The 25,453-nt window shown below is 33.6% G+C and overlaps 3 protein-coding genes across 6 annotated transcripts; all 3 read left to right on the forward strand.

Moving 5' to 3' along the window:
- Positions 1-3,910: 3,910 nt before the first annotated feature.
- LOC145093415 (uncharacterized) lies at positions 3,911-13,563 on the forward strand. 4 transcript variants are annotated; one of them, XM_079031544.1, is made up of 13 exons: positions 3,911-4,111; positions 4,605-5,123; positions 5,485-5,791; positions 6,689-6,776; positions 6,881-7,090; positions 8,858-9,028; positions 9,116-10,007; positions 10,082-10,173; positions 10,250-10,354; positions 10,434-11,624; positions 11,730-12,149; positions 12,226-12,448; positions 12,531-13,563. In XM_079031544.1, the coding sequence occupies exons 2-13, from the start codon at positions 4,613-4,615 to the stop codon at positions 13,334-13,336; spliced, it is 5,016 nt and encodes a 1,671-aa protein (XP_078887670.1). In that variant the 5' UTR covers positions 3,911-4,111; positions 4,605-4,612; the 3' UTR covers positions 13,337-13,563. The 4 variants fall into 4 exon arrangements, with proteins under 4 accessions (XP_078887670.1, XP_078887684.1, XP_078887677.1 ...); XM_079031558.1 differs by having other exon boundaries at positions 5,488-5,791; XM_079031551.1 differs by having other exon boundaries at positions 3,911-4,075.
- A 3,004-nt stretch (positions 13,564-16,567) lies between these two features.
- On the forward strand, positions 16,568-18,788 carry LOC145093445 (vacuolar protein-sorting-associated protein 37 homolog 1-like). Its single transcript, XM_079031577.1, has 7 exons — positions 16,568-16,757; positions 17,198-17,410; positions 17,506-17,593; positions 17,826-17,865; positions 17,952-17,998; positions 18,234-18,351; positions 18,443-18,788. Exons 1-7 carry the CDS (start codon positions 16,744-16,746, stop codon positions 18,604-18,606), a joined length of 684 nt encoding a protein of 227 aa, XP_078887703.1. The 5' UTR covers positions 16,568-16,743; the 3' UTR covers positions 18,607-18,788.
- Positions 18,789-21,136: 2,348 nt separating this feature from the next.
- LOC145069686 (uncharacterized) lies at positions 21,137-24,614 on the forward strand. Its single transcript, XM_079016637.1, has 14 exons — positions 21,137-21,392; positions 21,959-22,114; positions 22,197-22,308; positions 22,371-22,589; positions 22,685-22,768; positions 22,839-22,954; positions 23,039-23,140; positions 23,226-23,339; positions 23,443-23,499; positions 23,585-23,651; positions 23,846-23,899; positions 24,051-24,125; positions 24,205-24,240; positions 24,350-24,614. Exons 2-14 carry the CDS (start codon positions 22,095-22,097, stop codon positions 24,440-24,442), a joined length of 1,149 nt encoding a protein of 382 aa, XP_078872763.1. The 5' UTR covers positions 21,137-21,392; positions 21,959-22,094; the 3' UTR covers positions 24,443-24,614.
- The last annotated feature ends 839 nt before the right edge of the window (positions 24,615-25,453 follow it).

Below are 25,453 nucleotides of genomic sequence, written 5' to 3' on the forward strand. Positions count from 1 at the left end.
ACAAACACCATAAGCAAGTGGAGAAGGTATAAAGAGAGAGGAGGGAGGTTAGAATTCGTCCTTAGATCCTCTTGGGAAGAAGTACACGAATTCTAAGGCCTTAGGGGTCTTTATATAGGGTTAGAATTAGGTTTTCAGTCCTTATCCTTATCTAGTTGCTTGTCCACCAAGCAACCATAAGATAACTCTTAGAAACCCTTATCCTAGTCGAATTCTAAGTGATTATCACCTCAAATTCGTTCACCATATATATAAGATAATCCTTACCTTATTTTGTAACTATCACATAATTACAATTCAGCCCCTCTAGTTTAATTAATTACACTTGATCACAAAATTAATTCTTAATTAATTATTGACCAATATTAATTAAACAAATATGATTTCTCCTTTAATATATTATTATTATAACATATTAATAAATCATAATAACCTCTCTCTCGTTATTTATTTCTCCAATCAAGTTGCTTTGGTGAAGGCAACCCAAAAGGACCATGCACCATCGGGTCAAGTACATACCAAAATAGTTATGGACTTAGACACTAATCCAACACCAATGTCTGCCCATTATGTTATGATTATGTATAGTAGGAAGACCCGGGGGTTAGCCCCAGGCACTTATTGTATATGTCCCGGGTTTCGACCTGATGCCAGGCGAGGCCCGAGGAAGGTTAGAATGCTAGAGGTGCTTGTGATTCTTGCATGAATAGGTATGATTGGTTTAGGACCAAGGGTCCGATGTCGGGGTAAGCCCGTAGTACGATAGATGATAGTATGTTTCCGGACCAAGGTCCAATGTCGGGCGGGTGCCCGAGGAATTTTTGCATGAAGGATTATACTTGTTGTCTGTGTGATACTTGTATGTGCCTGGTAGGGAGGTGAGTGTGGGCGAGGTCCCGCATCTCACCATTAGCAGAGTATGGACGGGGTTCCGTATCTCATTAGTAGTGGAGCAGGGGCGAGGCTCGAGTTAAGAGGGAGGTGAGTGTGGGCGGGGGCCTTTATCTCACTACCAGTAGGAGTGTGGACGGGGTTCCATGACTCATCAGTATCAAAACAGGGGCGAGGCCCAAGTTAGGCGAGGCCTTAAATCAGGAGTATAGTAGAGTATGTTTAGCTTATTGTTATGTGTTATCTTATATGTTGTATATGCTTAGCGGGCGAGGCCCGGAGACATGCATGGCTTAAGAGAAACAAATCTGTATACCGAGTGGGGCTCGATACCAGGTGGGACCTGATGCCAGGCAGGGGCCCAGTACATGGTTATGTGTTCATGGTTATGCGTATCTGGTTTGTGGTAGGTTTGGGAACTCACTAAGCTTTGTGCTTACAGTTTCAGCATCGGTTTCAGGTACTTCCGGTAGCGGAGGGAAGAGCTCGGGGTGATCGCATGACACACACACCAAAGAAGTTTTAGCCGGGGATTGTTTACTCTAATAAAACGAACAAGTGTTTTGAAATGATACTCTGTTGTGTTGAATAATCCTGTAGTGATGGTTGAAATGACTTAATACTTATGGTTTATTAATGTTTTAAAAAGAAATTTTTGGTCATGACTTCTGGGATGTTTCAAGTTGGTATCAGAGCCTTGGTTTGAGGGATTCGGGTACACTCTTGGGTGTGTCCGGACTCAAACTGAGGACTTGGTCAAAGCCAATAGCACCTATATATATATATATATATCCTTTGTGATCATGCAACCGCTTTAGCTAAGGCTCACAACCAAGTTTATAATGGAAAGTGTAGACACTTAGATGTTAGACATAGTATGATTAGAGAACTAATCATAAAATGGTGTGATTTCGGTAGAGTTTGTGAAATTGCAACAAAATTTGGCAGATCACTTGACTAAAGGTCTGACAAGAGCCTTAGTGCACAAGTTTGTTATAGGGATGAGATTCAAGTCCATTTAATTCTATAATGGTGAGACACCCAATTACCTTCTAATATGACATTAGGAGTTGAATTCAATGTGAAAAGCTCACACTTATAGATTGGAACACATGAAGTATACATCCCTGGTATGTGTTTGGTTTTACAAGTTGGCCAGCCTGAAGTACAACTTCTTAATAATTCCTTTGATAAAATGTATATGCATATACATGAAATAAAGGAATTACCTATGTGATTGTGAAGTGTAGCCGCATTTCAAAAAGTTGGGGACTTGGCCTTGATACAATCATGAGAGAATTAGGACACACAACTTTATAATAGTGTCAAGTTGTATTTCATTAGAATGTTCAATAAACTAGTATGTATTTTACTTTCATGTATTTAGTTGGGCTGAAGGGTTCAATTTTTAGAACACATTGATTCTCAAGTATTTAAATTGTTTGATACTAAAATGGGAATTTAATCGTTTCGATATTTTCATTTATGTATTGGTTTGGGTTATTTAGATAATTTTATGTTAGTTAATGGGTTACACTGAAATAAGAGATGATTGTTGGTGATTTTAGTGTCACCTGACATTTTGTGTAATTGGAACTGCGTGTGAGCCAAGGGGCTTATCGTTTGTACTCTATATTATATGTTTGGTGAATGCGACATGTATCTATAAGATCGAGTTTTAAACAGGCACGACATAATTAGTTACATTATGAAAAATCCGAATTCTAATAGGTAATTATGGTAAAACTGACAAATCTTGTCAATTTTGATAACAATTGATTATGCCATTAATTTCTAGATTTGTAGTAATTATGGTAAAATTAACTAATCTCGTCAATTTTGGTAACCATTAATTATGTCATTAATCTCGAGATTTGTAATAAATATGATAAAATTGACAATCTTGTTAATTTTGGTAACCATTGATTATGTCATTAATTTCGAGATTTATATAACTAATTTAGAGGATTTACCCTAATCAGTCAAGGATAAATACGACTCATTTATTGAGCCTCAGACCCTTCTCAACTTTTCTTCTTCTATACGAACTCAAAACTCTCTGACGATTTGGATTGTGTTTATGTGTCTAGATGCACAAGTGTCATCTTGAATTATCTTAGACTCGATTTCTGTAAGCCAGACATAGGGTGAAAATAACGATCCAAGAGAAATTCGGTTCTCCACCATCATCCTATTCAAATATCATCCAACAATCCTTCCTCTGGCTGCTCAAGTCCAACTAGGTTTCTTCAAGAAGCCTTCTAATCGATTTCGTTCGGTCTCTCTCCAAAGGTGTTAATGTTTTATGTTCTTGATGTAAGAAGTCAATGGGTACGACACTATTAGACGGTTATGGTTTGAATGCATCTTCACTAGTTTTCATTACAAGGTAATTCTAAACTTTTCTTGTGGGTTAATAAAATTTGTTTTTAATACGTGAATAATGTCATCAGACTTGATTATGGTGCTTAATCTATGTTTGCTTCCCCTACTTGTATTAATTATGTTATTGCAAATTAACATAACAACCCAACAAAAAAAGATTAAGAATATAAAAAAATTTATACCTTAAATAGGGGTCCACAACATGCCCATTATATATTTTTCTCAACCCATGAACATATTTTCAATCAAAGATATGATACGACATTTTTTATGTGGAAAAATAATATTTTGTTTGTCAAAAAAACATAATTTTTTACAGATAAGTGAACATTTTTTTATAGGCATTTATTTATAAAATTTGGGGCTATTTTGGTTCATCACCTATTTTTTTTTATTACATATTGGATAATGGTTAATGAATTGGTGTGATTTGTTTTTCTTTTTTTTTTTTTTTTTTTTTTTATAAAAGATAATTACAAATTATATTTATTTAACGAAAAATTAGTCTGTGTTGGATTTTTAATAGTGTGAAAAGTTGTATTGGATTGGATCCTGTGTAGTTAGTTGGGATAGAGAGAAATTAATTTTGTTTAATTGAAAAGTTGGGTTGGATCGGTTTCATATCCAATTAAGTACAGTGGCAAAATTGTAATTTGAAAATCCTCTGCTACTTTCCTGCAGAAGCTGAAGACGTTTTCTGATTTCCGGCATCTTCCTCCGCTTCCCTCGTTTTCTATCGTCGGAGAACCATTTCCACGCCGTAGAATCTTCACTCCAGATGAAAAAATAATCGATGCATGTACGATCGTCTAAACCCCTAATCTGAGAATTCCAGGTTTGCATCTCATCGTCGAAATTAGATATATATGCCCTAGCTTTCTGGATGTTATCAACCATCTAACTTTCTATAATTTTAATGGAGCTTGAATTAGTTCTTCGTTACATGTATTTACTGAGTTTCGTGCCTCTTCGAAGGACTTATACTTCACATGTGTAAGTCACTTGGTTTTTTCGCTCATTTCAGTGGTACCTAGTTAAACATGTTGTATCATGTATGTTAGATTTCCCGTGTTTATTTACTGCATTTTTGGGCTGTGCATTGTCTCTAACTCTGCATACAATATTGGGGATTTTAATCGATGAGTATCTCACCATTCTGTTTACAAATTCACCGGATTCTTAATAAACTAATAGTTAGAAGCGTAGAGAAAGGTTACCGATGATACTTCTACTATGCTGTAACTTCTTGTTTGGTCGTGCAACTCATGTACTGGATTTTGCGTGTATTTGTTGTTTATAATCGTGTTGATGGATCTTTGCATTTGCAGTTGCCACAATGGCAAAGGAAGATGGAAATACAAAGTCAAAGAGGAAAGATGCATCTTCTGCTTCACTCTCAGGATCAGCTGATGCCTCTGGTTTAAGAAGATCAGGCAGAGAAACACCATCAAAGAAACAAGCAACAGCAAGTCCTTCGTCTAATGCTCGTAGGTCTGAACGAATTGAGAACCATGCAACACCAAGTTCTTCTCCAATCAAGAAGAAACAAGATAAAATTGAAGAACAGATGGGGCCAAGTCCTTTGAGAAGGTCTGATAGAAGTAAGAAACAAGTTTCACCAGATTCTTCAGGATCAAAGAAGTTAACTGAGGTGACTGCTTCACAAAACATCAAGAAGAAAGAGATAATTGCAAGCAGTTCAAAAGAAGATCAAGATGCAGAGGATGTTAGTGTAGATAACAAAAATGAAAGACAGGATCCAGATGTGGGTGGTAGGAAAAGGAAGAGGATGACTGTTCGTGGTTATAAAGCTTTATTCAAACCTCAGCGTTTAAGAATTGAAGCAGGTGCATAAGTTTATACATCTTTTTTTTTTTTTTTTTAATGTTTTATCATGATAACTTGTTGTCATTAGTAGCTGTCCATAGTTTCTTTCTTTAGATGACAATTTGATTACTTATATTTCTCTTTATACAATCTCCCAAATTTACAAAGACCCAAAACTTGTTTTGATCTATCTTTTAATAGTAATTACACTCTAATGACAAATGGACCACACCCTTAATTTACTATAGGGCTTTCGGTATGTAAGTTTTTTCATGAGAGCAGTCTCATTTTATAGGTAACCTTCTTAGTTTATGTTTCTTCTGTATGCTTATGAGATTCTGAATGAATTGGTCTGACACTTTTTTCTTTATTGGCACACAGAAGATGGCCATGATTCAGATGTGCAACACACACCAGCTGAAAGTGGTAGGACTACTGAAAGTGGGAATGGGGAAAAACAAATTGGTGGCAAATGCTCACAAGATGATAATACTACTGAAAGTGGGAATGGGGAAAAACAAATTGGTGGCAAATGCTCACAAGATGATAATGGAAAAATGTCGACACAATATATTGATGTTGATGCTTGTGAAGATAATGATAACCAAATCTCCCCCAAATCACCATCATCAGGGTGCAAGAAGCATGGTGATGATGAAACTTCCCTTGCATGCTCAAAAGAGCAAAGGTATGAGTACTTATCACATTCGCCCCTTTCCTTTTTGGGTTAGAATATGTGCTGAATTCATGTATTCTATTAGATTCTTTTTCACGTATGAAACCGAGTGTTTAACATCTGCGCATTAGTTATCTGGTCATTCCATTGAGGTCTTGGAAATTCATAGAGCTATCCTGTATACTGCTGATTAGCAGTATTGTTTTTATTCCTTTTTTCAATATAGAGATTACGGAATACGAGTCTATTATGCCTACATTAGCTAGTGAAGGGTAATTTTGGTATTTTATAGCTAGTGAATGGGGATTGAGTTGGGCATGCTTACTCTTGTCCCCTCATTACTTTCAGCTTATATTGCTATTATCTGCTTTCTACTTTATTTTGCAAGTATTTGCTTGGGAAACCAAAAGCCATATTCAATGCTTTTAGTAAAAGTTTAAGCTTTATAGCTTTTAGGTTGTTTTAATTTTTTAGGAAGTTGAAGAGTCTAGTATTTATTGTACTTTAAGTGGCTTTACTATTTAGGAAGTTGAAAAGTCTAGTCTTTATGACTTTTAAAATCTTTTTATTTCAGGTTAGTTGAAGAGTCTAATCTTAATGGATTTCCTAATTGTTAAGTCATTTATCTTTTACCTACCTATTAAAGGAGAGAGAGACCATGTAATGACAAAAAACATGAAAATTTGAATTTAGAAATCTAGTCAGTTTCCTTATCACTCTTTAATCCTGATTCTAGGCCAAAAGATTTTTACATCATTCATGGTGACTTTATATTTATATAATTGGTTGGTGATCTTCAATTCTTTTCCTTCTCCAATCCTTTCTTTCCTTCAAATTCATTCCATAAATGATTAATGATAAAACTAAATACATTCAACAAAGTGATGTTAGTTACTCTTTATGATGCAGGATCAACAATGATTCAAAGAATCAACAGGAACTTGAGTCTCATGACAAGACATGTGACAAAGATTTACAAGGGACATCTACTTCCAAGGTGAGTGAATACTACAATCCATGTTGTTTTCATGTATTGTCTGTAAATGTAAAGCCACCCTTGGAACATTATTTGGAAATTTGTTATGTTAATGTTTGTACTAGGTTAGAAAGACATGCCAAGAAGGTGGTGTTATGGAGGATACAGAACACAATAATGCAAAGTTTGTAGAATTTTGGGTTCCTGTTCAGATATCAAACTTGCAGCTTGAACAGTATTGCTCTACTCTACTTTCTGATGGAATGGCTCTTCGTTCAGGCTCAAAAACTGATAGTGTTGAGGCTCTTCATAACATTCTTAAATCCAACCGCAAGGTATTCTTTTCTTTCATTAATTCAATATTTTTATTTCTCTCATTTACAGATTAGCATCATTATGCCTTTTATCTGATATGATATAGTTTAAGACTTATGAACTTTATAGAAAACAATTTGGAATAATGATTTCACCATCTTCCTGCACATTTAAGATTGTGACACTTGTCATATTTAATAGAATTAATAATTTTTTATTACACTTATCATCATCTGAAAATGGTAGGAGGAAAAAGTAGGAGGATATTTTATTTCTCTATAAGTATATAATTGATGTCATTTTACTTGAACCATATTCATTTAAAACTCCCTTAACTTTTCAACTTATCTTTTAACTACTACATTAAACTCCTTTATTATTCTAAATTTATATGCCAACTCTTGAATTTTCACCCTAATATACATAGTTTATTTATTTAAATTGTGTGTAAAACAGTATATTTTTAATGTTACCACTTTATAATATTTATCTAACATATGTAATTTGTTAGTTTAAAATTATATCTGGTGTTAAATTTAAAACATAAGTTAAAATATTAAATAAAGTTTAAAATAATTGTCCAAAGACTATTTTTTTTATTATAACATTTTAAATGTAAAACCTAAATCAACATGCCAAATTCACAAAATGTTGACCGAAAACTAGAGGTGGCAATCGTGTCGTGTCGTGTCGAAACACTAAACGGGTTGAATGACCCTAACCCGACCCATTTAATTAACGTGTCGTGTCAACCCGTTTATTTTCGTGTTGAGTTCGTGTCGGGTTTCGGGTTAGGGTTATAGCTCGAAATATGTCGTGTCATGTGAGGTTAAAAGATTGAGCATGTTGAAAGAGTAGGAGTTAGGTAGGCAGAAAGGAAAAGCTAATACTTTGGAGACATAATAGTTGAAGTCATAGCAAGTTCAGATGAAAAAATTAAAAGAGTGGGAGTTGGGGAGGCGAATGATAAAGGTCATGAGGATACGAGAGTGGTGAAAGAGACTGGGTAGTTTGGGAGAGAATGAAAAATTGAAATGAAGTCTTGATCTAGATGGCTAAGTCATTTCAACATTACAAAACAATTTAATTCGAAGGCTTTCTTTTACTTATGGTTTTGATTTTGTATCTCTCTAGTTTATTTAAATAATTCAAAATACTTGCATATAAATAAACGGGTCATTTTCGAGTTGAAATTCTCAACCCTAACCTTACCCATTTAATTTTCTTGTCGTGTCGTGTCAACCCGTTTATTTAAACGGGTTGAAATATCTTACCCAAACCCGTTTATTTCGTGTCGGGTTTCGTGTCGTGTCAATTTTTGCCACCTCTACCGAAAACTATATTTTTTTATAATGAAAGTTTACAGTGAATTGATTTTTTAATTAATTAAAAATTATATTAAGTTACCTTCTAACCTTGAAAACAATAACTGATACCAATTTTTTATTTTCATTTATAATAACCAAAATTTACAAAGAATTAATTTTTAATTAATCAAAAATAATAATAGTTGTAAGTAAATAAAAAAAAAACATAAGTTACCTTGAAAAAAATAAATGATATTTAAAATAATAATCATGATCAAGATAAAAAAAAGACCAAATAAATTGTTTTTAAATTATATAACCATTACAATAGTTTATTATCTATCTTTTAGTTAACCCATATGAGAATTTTTCTATCTAGATATTGTGTGTGCCAACTGTCAATGAATAAAGTTTTAAAATTCTTTTGATTATCAGATGTATGTATTAACTATTTAATGAATCTTATTTTTCATGTTGAAGTGTTGTAATCACCCATACACAGCAGATAAAGATCTTCAAAAATCCATCACAAAGGATCAACCAACTATGATTTATGACATTGGTCTTAAAGCAAGTGGCAAACTTCACTTTCTTGACCTAATTCTCCCCGAGGTCAAAAAACGCCAACTAAGAGTTGTCATCCTTTTTCAGGTACAAATTAAATAATTTCACTTATTATTATTATTATTTAAAAAAAATATATATTGACATTTACATTTTCTTCCAACAAACAAACAGCCTACAGTTCCTGAAAGAGTTACCACCGAAAGCAATACTCCTCCCGTTACACTTGGCGACATTTTGGACGATTTTGTCCATCAAAGATTTGGTGAAGACTCTTACGAACGCGTGGACGGGGCCCGCATGGCTCAAAAATCAAAACAAGCAGCTTTTAACAGCTTCAACAATAATCCAAATAAATTCATCTTTTTACTAGAACGATCCAGTCAACCAAGCATCAAATTATCATCAGTTGACATTGTAATCATATTCGATAGTGATCTCAATCCAGCAAACGATATTCGAAAATTATCAATCGATTCCGATTCACAACAAAAACAGACAATGATTTTTCGTTTGTATTCCAAGAACACACTTGAAGAAAAGATATTAAAACTCGCTCAACAGAATGTTGCTGTTGATAGTAAGCGGAGTAGGTTGACTTGTGATGCTTTGTTAATGTGGGGAGCCAAAGATTTGTTTCAAAACTTGGAGAAGTTTCATGGTGAATCTGGAAAGGATATTTCATCTCAAGGAAACTTGTTGAAGGATGTAATGGAGGAGTTTTTGTATATACTTTCCAACAAAGGTAAAAATAAGGATGGAGAAAAGTCAATCATCACCAAAGTTCAAACCTGTGGGTATTATGGGAATAGAAATATGCCCTGTGGTGAGATTAAAAATCAGTTGCCTGATGGAGAACAGCCGCATGTTTTTTGGAGAAATTTATTGGAAGGAAAATACCCTCAATGGAAATTTGTACATGTCTCAACTTCAAGACAAAGGAAAAGAACACATTATTATGGTGAATCATCGGACACAATTGCCCCTGTTGCTGATGCTGTAAAGAAGCGGAAGAAGTCTCCTGCTTCAAGGCCTGTAGAATGGGGGACTGGAGGGGCATATGAAGGTAAATTAACAATTTTTTTTTAAAAAAAAAAAAAATTTATGTGCATTGATTTTTATCGTAAGTAAATAATTCAGATCTTGTTTCAGGTGCCAATAACGAGTCTCAATCATCTCCTGAGCTTCTACATCCCAATGTGCATGAGCTTTGTAAAATCCTAAAGTTTCCGGTATGTTACTTTTTCACAATAATGCAAATGTAACATTTTTAATTATATTTTCTTGGCTTAAAAAATAAAAATACAGGAGGATGTCAAGAACAAAGTGGATGGATTTCTTGATTTTGTTCTCAAGAATTATAATGTCAGTAGGGAGGATAAAACTACTCTACAGGCATTCATGATATCATTGGTATGAACTTTTTTTTTAAATCCCTAATTTTTCACATTATTAATGTATTTAATTTTAATCATGTCGTTCATCATTTCAGTGTTGGATTGGGGCTTCTCTTGCAAAACATAAAATTGATAGAAAGGAGTCTTTTGACCTTGCAAAAAAGCAATTGAATTTTGATTGTAAGGAAGAACAGGTGAATTCTGTTCACTTGAAGCTTGAAGAAGCTAAAGAGGATTTCTTAAACCAAACAGAAACACAAGAGAAACATGTTGAAATAAAAGATTTGAAATCGCCACCTCAAGCTATCTGCACAGAGTCAAAGTCAACCGACCAGAAAATGTCAACTGAAAGTCAACAGAATCAAAATGTTGAAGTATCAGTTGCAGAAAATTTAGAATCTACCGAAAAGCTAAGTGAAGAGATGGAGGAGTTTAATAGGGAATGGGATGACAGAAGGGCATGTTTGGAAAATGAGTACAAAGTGGAGAAAGCTATTATTCGTACTGTGCATAAGAACCCTTCCAAAAGAACAGAGAAGTTAAGATTATTAGACAAAGAATTTGCAAAAAAAATTGAAGAACATGAAAGAGATAAAGATATTCACCTCAAAGAGCTCAAGGCAACACTCCTGGCTGATAACATGGATGCTGATGTGGCAGCTAAACCTGAAACATCAGTTTCTATTGGGAATCCGGGTGATAAAATGACTGAAACGCCCTTGGAATTGGATGGCGGTAGGGTTCAGGATCAGTCCAAAGAAAGGGGTAGTTTGGGCATAGGTGATGACATCGAGTCAACAGGTTCGCATACCTCGGAAAAACAAATGGTTGATGCAACGGTGTTGTCGTCAAGTGTAGTAGAAGCAGAAGTAGAAGTAGAAGTTCCGCCATGTCAGCATGAGACTGTTGATGACGTGGCGGGGGTAGTAAATGAAGAAATTCCAGCTCAGGAAGGTGGTGATGGAATTGGCAATGATGTTGAATCTGTGGAAGCTGATGTGAACCAAGAGAATAATAGTAAAGGAGAGGGTAGTGGCGCTGAGGTGGCAGATCGTGTTGATGACACTGGTGAAACGGGGGTGCCAGGTGGCGATGAAATCAGAGAACATGAGGAAGATAGGACCAGAAAACATGATGAAGCACATGCTGTTGAAGAGCAAGAGCAGAATGATTCGTGTGGTTCGAGTAGCAGCAATCAACCGTCTGCAGGTGTACCACATGACGATACACCCTCAGTTCAGTTGGTTGCTTCTCAACCTCCAGATCCTCCAATGCCAACAGTTTTGGTAAGTTGATCACATGATCAAGTCTTTCAAATTCAACTTTAGACAGAAGGGTAAAATGGTCATTTTTTTTTTCTAAAAAACAAAAACTTTGTTTGGTTTTGTCAGGAAACTGAAAACGAGTCTGTTTTAGAACAACTATTAGACCTTGGAGTTCAAGAGAAAGAAGGGCAAGGTGATCCTAATTCAGAAGAGCAGCAGCAGCCTCATGATGATCCAATGGCTGAGAATCAAACCGATACGCAGCCAGCCAATGAAACCACTTGTGAAAATGACGTAAACGCCCCTGATACAGTAAACAACCAAGAAACTGGGCAACAAGAAGAACAAGTTTCTACACAGAATTCAAACCCACCAGAAATCACAAATCAGAACACATCACAGGCACAGCCTGTAATAAACCTGTTTGATCTTCCTAACCAAGCGGCAGTGGCTCCACGGATACCACATCATGGGGATCCACTTCAAGCTGAACTGGAGCGGTTATTTGCTCATAGAGATAATGTTACAAAGTTTTATGAAGATACGGTTAGTCTCCAAATTTTAATTTATAATATATTTTATTTTTTTGGTATTTCATGTTTTTGGGTGTGTATACATACAGAAACAAAGGATGAAATCTGAATGTGAGAAGGAAATAGCAGACATGATTGCTCAAATAAATCTAAAATATGAAGCAAAGTTTAAAGGAGCAGAAGAAGCTTTTCAGTTAAGAAAGAAGGAACTTGATACAACGGTTAACAGAGTTATGATGAATAGAATTTTAGCCGAGGCTTTTAGGGCCAAGTGTCAAGATCACAATCATTCTGGGCCAGGAATGCAGAAAGGTATGCCTATCCCCTCATAATTATATAATTTCTTTTTTCTTCCATATTTACCCTTTTGTTTTTTTTTTTTTTTTCTTTCCAGTCTCTCAACCTGGATTAATGCAACAACTCCATAGATTCTCAGTAAGACCTTCCGTTTCCGTTGGTGTTGTTTCATCTTCACCTGGCCAATCATCTGGACGACAGCAGACACCACCGCCACCGCCACCGCCATCATCATCACCGCCGCCTCCTCCACCACCGCCACCGCCACTTCAAATAGTTCACCAACCGGCGGCTCTTTTCTCCAACACAGTAATCAGACCACCAACACCTACCATCAACCCAGTGACCCCGGTTAGCAGACCACCACCTAACATCAACCCAAACACTAGACCGCCGCCTACAATCACCCCAGTCACCCCCACCACCGCCACCAGACCACCACCCAACATCACCCCGGTCACCCCATCAGCAGGAAGTCTACGTGGCCCGGCCCCACATCTTCGTCCTTTAGTAAACAGTGATATTCGCTCCCCAGCCCCACATATTCGACCTTTGGTAAACAGTGATATCCGAGCCCCGGCCCCACATCTTCGACCGTATAAACCTTCCACGTCAGCATCTCCTGAATTGACACCCTATCGGAGGATGGTCCCGGTGCCAGTGCCAGTGCCAGGTCAGCACGTCACAACCCCCCCAAATACCCAACCGCCACTCCCACCGGATGCTTCTTATGTTCCACCACCACCACCACCAAGTGGAGGAGGGGCTCAGTATAACTTAGTGGACCTAACTGATATCTTCCACGAGGATAATGAAAATGCACCACCACAACCACCACCACCACCACCACCAAGTGGAGGAGGAGTGGGTCATGAGCTGGTTTGCTTGTCGGATGATGACTAGACTAACTATATTTATATATATCTTTTGTAAAGAATGTGCATGCATGCATGCAGTCGTATAGTTGTAACGGGCAATGGCCAATTCTATTCTAGAGGAGTTCAAATCAAATGTTGTAATTTTTTTTTTTGAAATTTTGTTTTGGCCCTTTGCTTGAGCTTGTTAACCACGGGTTCTTTGTAGACTTTCATGGTTTTCTAGTTATTGGACGTTGATATTTGAGAGGAAAACTATGATCACCTTTGAGAATTGTTCAAATGCTAGAGTGCTACATGGAACTAATGGTAGGATTACGAAACGAATGCTGGTTTTATGGTGTGATTACAAGGTTATGTTATGTTGATATTCTTGTAGATCAGATGGTTTTTCTATAAACTTAAAACATGCAATAGTTATGTCATTTAACTTTATTTTGATATCGTTTAACTCCTTTTTCAGTTAAATATTCATCAAAAAAAAACACCACACCATTTTTATAATTGAATTTGTAAATGATAAAAATCGGTTAGAAGGAGTTAATTGAGGTCAAGATGATAGGTGAATAGATTGAAATTTTATCTAAACTAGGTGTGAGATCTATGTATTACATGACTTTATTTAAATTAAAAATTAAACATAAAATTCTAAATATTTAAAAAGTTTGAATTTATAAGAAAAGTGAAAAAAATATTAAATTATAAAAACTAAAGTGTGTTTTTTTTCTCTTTTAAATTTAAACAAATAATTTAGATAAGTAAATAAAATAAATTAATAAAACTTTAACTTGGTAATTTTGAAATTAAAAGGAAAATTCATTAATGAAATTGATATACATTTATTAGTACATTTTATATTATGTGAAATTTAATAAAATAGAAAAACCATAAAATGACATGTGGAATAAAAAATAATTTAAAATTACAATAAAATTACATGTAGCAAAATGAATGAAAATGTGACATGTGGCAAAAATATTTTTATTTATTAGAGTAGATGATATAAGTAACAAAATATGAGATATAACGTTTGTAATAAACAAATAAATTACTTTAATATTATTTTGGAACATGTTTTCTCAAACCTGAATACCCAAAAACCCGAATTACAATATAAGTCGGGTATCAGGTATTTTTTTTCTAAGGAAATACCGGTTCTACCCGAAACCCGAAAATTTTACCCGTTCGACACCCCTAGATAAGGTTTGTTGGGCATTCACCCGTTCGACCAATCCTTTGGCATAATGTACCTTACTATCTTGTATAAGATTCTCTTTGGCTAATGATTGATTTTGTTGGACATATAAGTTTTTTAGAAGATCCAGACATTTACTCGTCTTCTTATTCTTTTATATATCAGTAAATCTATTGCTTTTGAGACTATGACTTTTGATTTCTTTGCTATATTAGACTATTAGTTATATCATATATGTCAAGAGAAAATTACACGGATGGTCCCTGTGGTTATGGGTTACTTGCATACTTGGTCCCTAAAAAGATTTTTTTAATTCGGACCATCCCTGAAACTTTAATTTGTTACCCGCCCAGTCCCTCTATTAACTTCTCCGTTTGTTTAGCTGTTAGCAACCCCCACATTAGGGGCATTTTTGTCCTTTCATCTTTGGATAGGCTTAAATGTAACTTTTTTTAAAAATATTAAAACGAAAATGAGATAGCAAGGTCAGTTAATCGGTTTGACCAAAATTTTCAAAATTTGACCAATATAAACATCGCATCTACTTCTCAATTTTCTTCAATTAAAACACACACCCATCAAATTTGTATTATCAATTTATCATCAAAGCATCAAATCCATTTCGATTCCCATTAAAACTACAATTTTAAACAAACAAGAACTCCATCTCCATTGAGATCAAATCGATTAAGCATACAAACACACTCATCTACACTTCTCGACTCACCGAGTCGATTCAACATCATGTTTAAGCTCTAGGGAGTGGTGCAATCGATTCCATCCATTTCATACATACCGAAGGTTGTCCTCAAGCTTCTCATCTTCAAACCCTAAATTTTCGTGGTTTTTATTTGGCAATTCATCAACAACTTCAACCTCTTTGAGTATAATTTCTTCATCTCAAATCAATCTGACACAATGCAACTTTGATGAAGAGATCATACCATTTCCTTATCTATCGAAGTGATTGAATACACCTTATTAAGACCTTGAATCCGTCATGATACTGGAGTTCTTGTGAGTGGTTTTATGATATGTGTTGGATCGATTATGTAAATAAACAAGTAACTGATGATTTTTGAGGATCGATGTTCTGGGGTGAATTTGGTATGAGTTGTATAGATACCCATTATAAACGTTGATTTCAGAAATTTTGAATGAATGTAAAAGTTGAATTTGATGTTGAAACTATACGTAATCGTTTTTTTGGTAAAATTTTAACTGGTTTCTCCATGTATCTCATGTCTTGGGACGAAATCGATTTTTGGGTAAAATTTCAATCGGTTTATCCATTGAATGACAATCGGATGAAGCTCTACCTCTTCCTCAAGTCTGTTCAAGATCGAGTTCAACGAAACTGTTTCCATCGAAACTCAAATTCGATCATCAATCTGATTTCGAAATCCTCATTTGATTCACTAACGAAATCATATAACTATTCATGTTCCAACAATATCGTCAACATCGAAAACAACTTCAAACCGTCTATGCTAAAAAAACGAAAATCAGCTAAGAAACCCAATCAACAATCATATCCTAAACATCAACACCACAAAAGATTTTCAAATCAAACACTACATTCAAAGAACCATTATCAACACAAGGGTAGAACCGGAAATATGAAGAACATGAAGATGAAGGATGAACCCTAAAATCCTCCATTAATGAATGGTTTTTTCCAAAAAAAAAAATAAGGGGAAGACGAAGGGGAAGGGTTTTTAAGTTGTTGCAAAGGTGAAAGGACAAAAATGTCCCCGATGTGGGGGCTGTTAACAGCTAAACAAACGGAGAAGTTAATTGAGGGACTAGGTGGGTAACAAATTAAAGTTTTAGGGATGGTCTGAGTTAAAAAATCTTTCTAGGGACCAAGCGTGCAAGTAACCCATAACCACAGGGACCATCCGTGCATCAATGGTAAAATATTTGACTACAAATGTAAACTTTTGAGGGGCAAAACTGAAAAAAAGAAAGTACAGGGTTGAAAGTTGTAACTCCGAAGTTGACGACGAAAATGTCGCTTTGACTATTCTCTCCATCTTCGTAGTATAAATCAGCAAACCGGGGAGACATTATCGGAGCACACAATTCCCGTAACCCCAAATTTTACATCCGTCAGTTTTATTCCTCCGGCGATCGCTTCTCTTCCTTGTATCTCATTGTGTTGGAGTGTTGGTTTCGTTTTCTCAGCGTGAGCTCTTTTACCACTGCAACAATTGGAAGATCAACGGCCTCTGACAGATATGTTCAAGTTCTGGTAATCATTATTTTCCCCTATCTTCTAATTCAATCTAAGGATGCTTTTAGGTTTTGGTGTTTAGATAGAATGATCGGTATTAGGTAGTGCATTTTGTTGCTTGGATTCAAGGTCTGGTGTTGAATCCTATTTAGTTGAGGGTTTTTAACTGATTTTGCTCCAATCGGAATTTCAAACCATGTAGTTGCACTCGATGGTGCTTAATTTTTTGATTTACCAGTAGTTTTGGATTAGACGGATGACATCGAATTAGAGCTTTAGAGATTTTAGCTGCACATCCATAATTGTAAAGTTTCTAATCAAATTATGTTCTTTCTTATGCTTCGATTTGGTTATGAAAAACGAAATAATCACAATTAACCTAGTTTTTCAACTGTTTGTAACTTTAATGTTACTATGATCCATACACCATCAAAGTAATGATTGCTTCTAACTTTCAGGGGTTCTCCTCAAGAGCAACAAGTTTCTTCTCCAAGGCCACAGGAAAGTACTACCAATTCATGGTATCCTCCATCTGTTAGTCCACCAAGTTCATCCGGCTCTCCTATTCCTAATGACATCAATTCCAACACTTACACTGAAAGACCTGAAGATCGATCTCACTTATCATCTCATGAAACTCAATCTCCAGTTGTATATCTGCAAGACAAAAGGTACCCTTCCTTTCAAACATGTTAACATTCTTCAACCATCATTACTTTTTTTGAATTTTTGTGTATTTAATCTTTGCATTATATGATTGGTGTAGTATTGATGAGTTACGGAGGCTTTTATCTGACCAAGGAGCCTATCAACAGTTCTTGCTTTCAATTGATCCTGTAAGAACTCAGAATAATGTAAGCAACAAACTTTTCTCTTTTTAATCACAAGTTCTTAAACTCTTGATGTTTTCATTTAGTCTCCCAGTTATTTTTATCTTTTATATATTGGACAAATAGTGAGAAATAACAATGCCTATATTAGTAAAAAGATCAAGTATAACATTGCTAATTCCTGTAACTTTCTCTTACATATATTTGTTTTTTTTTTTTTTTTTTTTTTTTTTTTTTTTTTTTTTTTTTAAACCAGGTACGAGATGAGCTTAAGAAAGAAACCCTGCAACTTGCTAGTAAGTTTTAGCCTTTTTATCAAATTAGTAACCTGAATATTTAACCATGGATTTATTTACCAAATGTCTAAAATACCCTTATGCAGGAGAAAACTTGGAAAAAGAACCCCAGATAACTGAATTAAGGAACCAGGTGAGTTTTTCAGGGCACTTAAAACTCATATAACTGGAATTCCAGACTCCATTCCATCATGGCATATATTTGTTTGCTAAATCAATAGAAATCAGTTCCATTCTTTTTTTTTTATTATTATTAAAAGACCAAAATACCCTCGTTATAACCAACCAAAACACATTTCCTTTTTCCCTGAAATTCCAATTCCATTCCGATTCCTTTTTGATAACTTCATGTGGTGTTACACTTACAGTGCATGATCATACGAACAATGGAATTAGCATCTGCTCAAGAAAAGCTACATGACCTCAAGAAAAAAACCCAACTCCTTCAATGTTACTCCCCGGATTCCTTGCTAAACAAGCTACAAGGTATAAATAAAATAAATATTTAAAATTGATTATTTGTCATTTTTGGGAATTGATCTGATGATATATATATTAATGGTGATTTTACTTTCAGAGTGTATGAATAAAACAGATGAGGAATCAGAAATGCTACATGAACAGCTTCTTGGAAAGGAGATTGATGTTGTGACTTTTACTAAAAAGTATAAACAACTTCGGATTAATTACCATAAACAGTCTCTCGCTTATCTTGCAGCCAAGACTAGTGTTGTTGGTTGATCCTATTTTTAACAGGTTTAAATGTCATAAACTGGAAACCAATTATTTACTTTTTTGTTCACAAAACACTGTTGAAAACTATTAAAATGTTGGTGTATTTTGTAAACACAAAGTTTCAGTTATTTGAAGGAAAAACCAATGGTGATTTGTCAAGAAAAAATAAAATGGTTTTGACTTGTTTATGAGATTAAAAAGCAAAATTCCAAGATTCTTGTGTGTTGAAATTGTTGTTATGGAATTTTAGGGGATTTTTTTTCTCTTTCTCCCCAAGTAATGTATGGGTAAAGTATTGGATAACAAAGGCTTTTCTTTTTTGGTTTAATTAAAAATATGAAGAAAAAAAAATGATTGTTGTACCATTTTGTTTAAAAATGATTCTAAATGTTAGTTAACTGTTTATTTGAGAATTATTATAAACTGAAATTGTGAATGAAATAAGATGAGCACGTAAAAGAAGTGTTTTTTGAAAAATCAAAGTGAGAAGACATGGTGTAAGGTTATCAAATCTTAAATCTATGGTCGATTAGTTAATGCCATTTAAATATACACATAGTTTTTTCATGGTTTTTATGAAAGTTACAATATTTTTTTATGGAAACTTCATATAAAAAATTACTTATCTATTCCTTGTTATTGTCACAAAAAGATTTGTATTATGGTGTAAAATAAGCAAATAAATAAATAAATAACACTAAGGCTGCGTTTAGCGTGCTAGCTGAAAAGTTAGTTGATAGCTAGCTGATGGTTAAAATGCTAGTTGCTAGCTGATAAGTTAGTTGTAAAAAAAAGCGTTTGGTAAAAACTAGTTGATAAGTTAGATGAAAGATATAAAATTACATAAAAGGGTATTTTCCAAAATAAGTTTTCCATAATTAATTAAGGGTATATTTGGAATGTCTGTAAAAAAAGCTCTTAAAAAGCTAGCTTTTTGGCTTATCAAACATAATAACCTAAAAAAGCTCGAAAAATAAACAAGTTTTTCAGCTAGCTGTGGCACGCCAAACGCAGCTTAAGGCTTGCTCTTGTGAGAAGAAAGAAGAGGTGCAATTTTTGGTACCTAAGAATCTAAACTTTCTCATAGGCCGAGTCTTGGTGTGGACTGAGTCCCAATAGTTTAGAAGTAATATCAAACATGCCAAATTGGGTTTTTTGGACCAAGCCCCTCTTTAGATTCGGTTAGAACCCACATCAAACACACCTTAACTTCACACAATATTTACCACATGTCCACCACCATATCTTCCTTTTTGCTACTTTATCTCCCTCTGATGTTTTTTCTTGCTCGACCATCATTCAGATCCTTATATCATAGCCAACACAAAGAGACACCATATAAAATTTACTATTCAGTTTCAATGGACTTTCTTGTCATACAAGTCTTTCATGGTCAGTCTCTAAAATAAGTCGTGGAGCCAATAAGTTTGATATGAAGATACAAACATTGTCGATATTCAAAGTAGTATTTGCAAAGAGTTGGTTTATATTTAAAGCCGAAAATTTGAATCCCCCAAGTCCTCATTAAGCTACCAACATTCACTTGGATTTAATTTTTGATAAATAGGAAAAGAAAATATCCTTATGAGTTATGTAGTTATCTTATCTCAATGCTAAACATCGTAGAATCCCTTTAGTTGGAGAGCTAAAGGGATATAATAACATAAAACATGTTTAAAAATAAATTATATATATATATATATATATATATATATATATATATATATATATATATATAATAAAAAATATATATGTTTTTTGGGATCTTATAGTATTCCAACGTCTCTTATAATTTCCCAACTAATCTTCACTTTAACCAACCAAATGAACTTTATACAATAAGTTACATAGACACCACATATTTATAATAAATTGTTATTGAATAACGTACTCTTTTATTTGATTATATATTCATAAATGTTTCAAAGTATTTAAAATATAGATCAACAAAAAAAAAAGTACAGGCCTAAGGAATGTAGTTAGAGCATCTACACCAGTGCAAGTTTAACATCTTGCAAAAAGGAGCGACATATGGTTTGGTAGATTAAAATAATATTATAAACCCACTTGCAACTTGCAAGTCTTTCAAATATTCAAAGATGGAGTCCTAAGTGGCAATCTATATACGGTGCCTTAGGCGATCTCCAATGGATTAAACTTTATAGAGTTGTATGGATTGCCAAGTAGGAAAGAGAATATACACATTTACTTTAATTCTTAAAAAATTCATAAATTTTCAATTACAATTCCATTATACTCTTAGTGACGTTGCAAAATTTCTTTGAAAGACCCTATATGTGGATGATCTTGGTTTCACTATGAATTTTAAAAATCATGATATCTTTTTATAACCAAATAAAAAAACCCAATTAAAAAAATAAAAATTACATTATTATAAACTTCTATCATTAGTTTTAAAACTTAAATTTCAAATGTAACCGACTTAAATCATGTTTCTATTTCAAATAATATTTATAGCGTATTTGTATATTTAATTTCTCTTATAAAAATCCAAATACCTTTTCGCGCCCGCACATCGGCCATTACCCATTGCCTATTCCAAAAAAAAAATGGCGATCAATCTTCACGAAGAACGTTAATGGAGGCACCACATACCCAATATCATGATGTAAGCAAATTATGATACATTATCAAGTTAAAACCAAAACATTTTCAAAATCCCTGGAAATTTTCCTTCCAAAACCATACCAATATCTCACAGGAAGACGACGTATCTCTCTCTCTCTCTCTCTCTCTCTCTCTCTCCCTATCATCGTGGAGACCTCAGACCTGTAAGCATCTTCTAACTCGAAATTTCTTTGAATTCGCATGCGTTATATCATTGATTGTATGAATGTTTCATACAATCGTTTCAAATGAACGGTGCAAGTTCCTCCACAATATTTCATATGATCGATTTCTGTTACACCAACAGGATGTGATTAGGGTTTGTACGTGATATACAAAAACGCTTGGTTGTTTTCCATGATGTTATTGTGTTTCTTCAACTTTAAATTACTATAATTGGAAGTTGAAGCTTAAATTTTCGATTAAACATATCAAAAGGGGAAAAGCAAATACGATTCATGCTAGTTTTAAAATAGGGAAGTTCCAGACATGAATTTTGAACTCAAAAGAGGACACTTGATTTGAGTTCGATGAAATGGTGCTAATCTATATGCAGAAACAAGACAATCGTTTTCTGTTTATAAACCTTGTTGTTTGCTTATTTGAGAAAAAAAATTCTTTCTTCTTCCATCTTTTGTTGGTTTAACAAAGGATAAAAACTTCCTATAAACTTTGAATCATATGCAAATTGCAAACCAATACTGACTTTTTCCTAATCATGTTTTTTCAGGTATTTCCATTCATAGTAACACTGTTTCACACTCTTATATCTTTGGGAACTTGCTGTATGTTCTTTAGAAACTCTTCATGCTATTGGATTTCCCTTGTGTTTTCTTTAACCCTAAATCTGGCCTTTCTTTACCACAATGAAAAACATTCATCGAGGGTAAAGCCTAAATACTTTTTCCAAACTTTGGTTCAAAATTTCAAATCTTGTTGGTTTGTTTATAATTAAATTTTTTATACAGAAACATTGTAAAGAAGCCAAATGATAATGCAAGATTAATTATAACTTCAATTATGGGAGTAATCTTTGGATACTTAATTGGGGTTCATTTTCCATATGTTGCTCTTACCAAGGTTAGCTTACTTTAATTTAAAATTAAAATCTTGGATATTGATTTTCCTTTGTTAATTTACAGATTAACTTACCTTCAAGCAGTCGTTTGTCAATGATGAATGACTATCAATCAATGGCTTTTGACCATATTGCCCTTGAACATCTCGACTCGTTTAATAAACCTGTAAAACCTCAGATTTATGCTCCTAAAAATCCACGTGGTGCTGAGTCATTACCTCCAGGAATTGTGGTCCCACAAACAGATTTATACTTAAGAAGATTATGGGGTGATCCTGGTGAGGTATAAGAAAAAAAGCATAATGACAATTTTACCCTTAGTTTGACATTCATTAATTGTTACTTACTTACTTATTTATAATGTGTTGGATTTATAAGGATATAAAGAAGAAGCCAAAATACTTGGTAACTTTCACTGTTGGTTGGGATCAAAGAGATAACATTGATGCTTCAGTAAAAAAGGTTTTACTAATCACTTTTTATTTTATTGGGTTTAATGTGTCAAGGCTAATTTGGGAATAATGTTTTTTAGTTTTCAGATGATTTCCAAATCTTGCTTTTTCACTATGATGGTCGAACAACAGAATGGGATCAATTTGAGTGGTCAAAGGATGCAATTCATGTCAGTGTAAAAGGACAAACCAAATGGTATGTAATTTTCATTAAAAGAAAAAAAATTACATTTTTTGTTTTTTGTTTTTTTTTTAAATAAAATAATAAGTTTTTGTATAGGTGGTATGCAAAGAGGTTTATGCATCCAGATATTGTGGCAGCTTATGAATATATATTTATATGGGATGAAGATCTTGGTGTAGAACATTTTAATGGGGACAAGTATTTTATTTATTTATTTTTAAATTTTGGCTGATAAATGATTTTTATTATATTTATAGTAATATGAAATTGTTGATTGTTGAAGGTATATGGAGTTAGTTAAAAAACATGGTTTGGAGATTTCTCAACCTGGGCTTGAACCCAATGATGGATTAACATGGCAAATGACAAAAAGAAGAGGTGATAAAGAAGTTCACAAGTATGTTCCTTCACCATTTTTTTTTTTTTTTTTTAATTTTTTAATTTCCTAATTTTTTTATTATAAATATTATAATATTGTTTTTCTTTTTGGATGTCAACAGGGATACAAAAGAGAGACCTGGATGGTGCATTGATCCTCATTTACCCCCATGTGCAGCGTAATCTCTCTCTCTCTCTCTCTCTCTCTCTCTCTCTCTCTCATTATCACTAGTTTTTCTATTTTTTTATTTATTTTAAATTCAGATTTGTAGAGATTATGGCTCCGGTTTTCTCTAGGGAAGCTTGGTGGTGTGTGTGGCATATGATTCAGGTAAATTTTTTTTTTTTTTTTTTTACTGATAATAGCAATATGAAACAATTAAAGAAGGCAAATCTATGTACATTACTATTTTTGGTAAAATTGCTATTATTAGTAAAGAAATGTAAGTATGTTGCTATTTCAAGATATTTTATAAATGTTGTTGTAATATATACTAATATTGGGGTTTTTTTATGGACATGGAGAATGATTTGGTGCATGGATGGGGTTTGGATTTTGCTCTTAGAAGATGTGTAGAGGTTTGTTAATTCCTTTTTTGCCCTTTCCATGCATTTTTCCTTTTCATGTAAAGTGTTGTCTGGATAAATAATATTTGGAAAAATGACAACACACGAATGAAAAAAATAAATAAATATATATTTATTAATATATAATTGGTTGTTGTGATAGCCTGCACATGAGAAAATTGGTGTGGTAGATTCACAATGGATCGTTCATCAAGTCATTCCTACACTTGGAATTCAGGTGAAATTCATTTTTTTGAGATATAAGGGTAAAATTGTCATTTAATCTCATTTTAATGTGGTCGGTTGTGTGTTTTTAGGGTCAAATTGTGAATGGGAAATATGGATGGCAAAGGGTAAGTAAATATATAATTTTTTTTTGTTACATATTTAACATGTTTAAGGTAATGATATTATAGTGAAGAATATTTTTCATGGTTTTTGTTTGAAAAATAATAATGATAGGTAAGAAATAGGTGCAAAAGAGAGTGGATCCAATTCCATAATCGGCTTGTGAAGGCAGATAGAGCTCATCTTAAGATGACAAGAGAAAGATAGATAAATATTTACAAAAAAAAAAAAAAGGTTAATTAAATATATTTTGTAATTAATGTAGATATAGGCGGCATTATGCGATGTAGTATTAGGTGAGGATAGATGTGCATATATAGTTTGTGTTTACAAATACCAAATCTTAGATTTAGCAAACATGTTGTATTTTTTTATATGTAATGCATTATTCATATATATGAAATGTATAATTATATGTTTTTTTAGAACAACTGAATTTTATTACTAAATTACAACGAATTAAACTCAACATGTGTTTTTTTTTTTTTTTTTTTTGTAATTAATCCATTGAACGTGTTTTCTACGGAAATAAATGCAACGTAATGTTATCAAAAGAGTATGTGTAATACGTCCAATTTGAGGTTAAGCGTTTCAACCTTTATCTATTTAATATTTGTATATATAATAAGTCGTTCAATATTTAAAACGAACTTCATATACTCACCCAGTGATTTTCTCATTAATTTGTCATTCCCTTGACTTGTTTTCAAAACAACCCATGACGGCCAACCCTCAAATGAAACCCTACTTATCGTTTTCTATTTAAACGACTCTCATCTTGAGGAGAAAATATGACATTTTTAGCTCTCGTTTTCTTCATACGAACTCAGAATCTTCTAACAATTTGGTTTATATTTTCTGTGCCTAGATTCGTAAGTGTTAACTTGGGATTATCCTAGATTGAGTTTCTTATAACTCGGGCATAAAGTATAAATATCAGTTTGAAAAATATTTACACAATTCAAAGGGTATCCACTATCCAGATCTCCACTATAACCCTACCCAATTTTCTAAGATAGATTGTTTTTATTTCTCCAACGAGGCAACCACCCATATGTATTTGTGGGTGAGGGTACTAATTATGTTTTTTTTTTTTTTTTTTTTTTTTATCGATTATACTAAAAAATATCTTTCGATTTGTTTCAACGATTACAATAGAATTTCTAAAACACAAAATAGAATTTTATTTAATTTTAAAAAATAAAGCGAATAATTGAA

Source organism: Lactuca serriola, chromosome 1, assembly GCF_051521515.1.
Source record: "Lactuca serriola cultivar US96UC23 chromosome 1, Lser_US96UC23_V15, whole genome shotgun sequence".
Classification (NCBI taxonomy): Eukaryota; Viridiplantae; Streptophyta; class Magnoliopsida; order Asterales; family Asteraceae; genus Lactuca; species Lactuca serriola.

Coding starts and splice junctions, on each gene's coding strand:
- LOC145093445 (XM_079031577.1), top strand. Junction 17,411..17,505: donor GTATATCTGCAAGACAAAAG/GTACCCTTCCTT, acceptor TGATTGGTGTAG/TATTGATGAGTTACGGAGGC. Junction 17,999..18,233: donor TAACTGAATTAAGGAACCAG/GTGAGTTTTTCA, acceptor TTACACTTACAG/TGCATGATCATACGAACAAT.
- LOC145069686 (XM_079016637.1), top strand. CDS start 22,095: ATGAAAAACATTCATCGAGG. Junction 22,769..22,838: donor TTGATGCTTCAGTAAAAAAG/GTTTTACTAATC, acceptor AATGTTTTTTAG/TTTTCAGATGATTTCCAAAT. Junction 23,900..24,050: donor CTCTTAGAAGATGTGTAGAG/GTTTGTTAATTC, acceptor TTGTTGTGATAG/CCTGCACATGAGAAAATTGG.
- LOC145093415 (XM_079031544.1), top strand. CDS start 4,613: ATGGCAAAGGAAGATGGAAATACAAAGTCAAAGAGGAAAGATGCATCT. Junction 10,008..10,081: donor GACTGGAGGGGCATATGAAG/GTAAATTAACAA, acceptor TAAATAATTCAG/ATCTTGTTTCAGGTGCCAAT. Junction 12,449..12,530: donor TGGGCCAGGAATGCAGAAAG/GTATGCCTATCC, acceptor TTTTCTTTCCAG/TCTCTCAACCTGGATTAATG.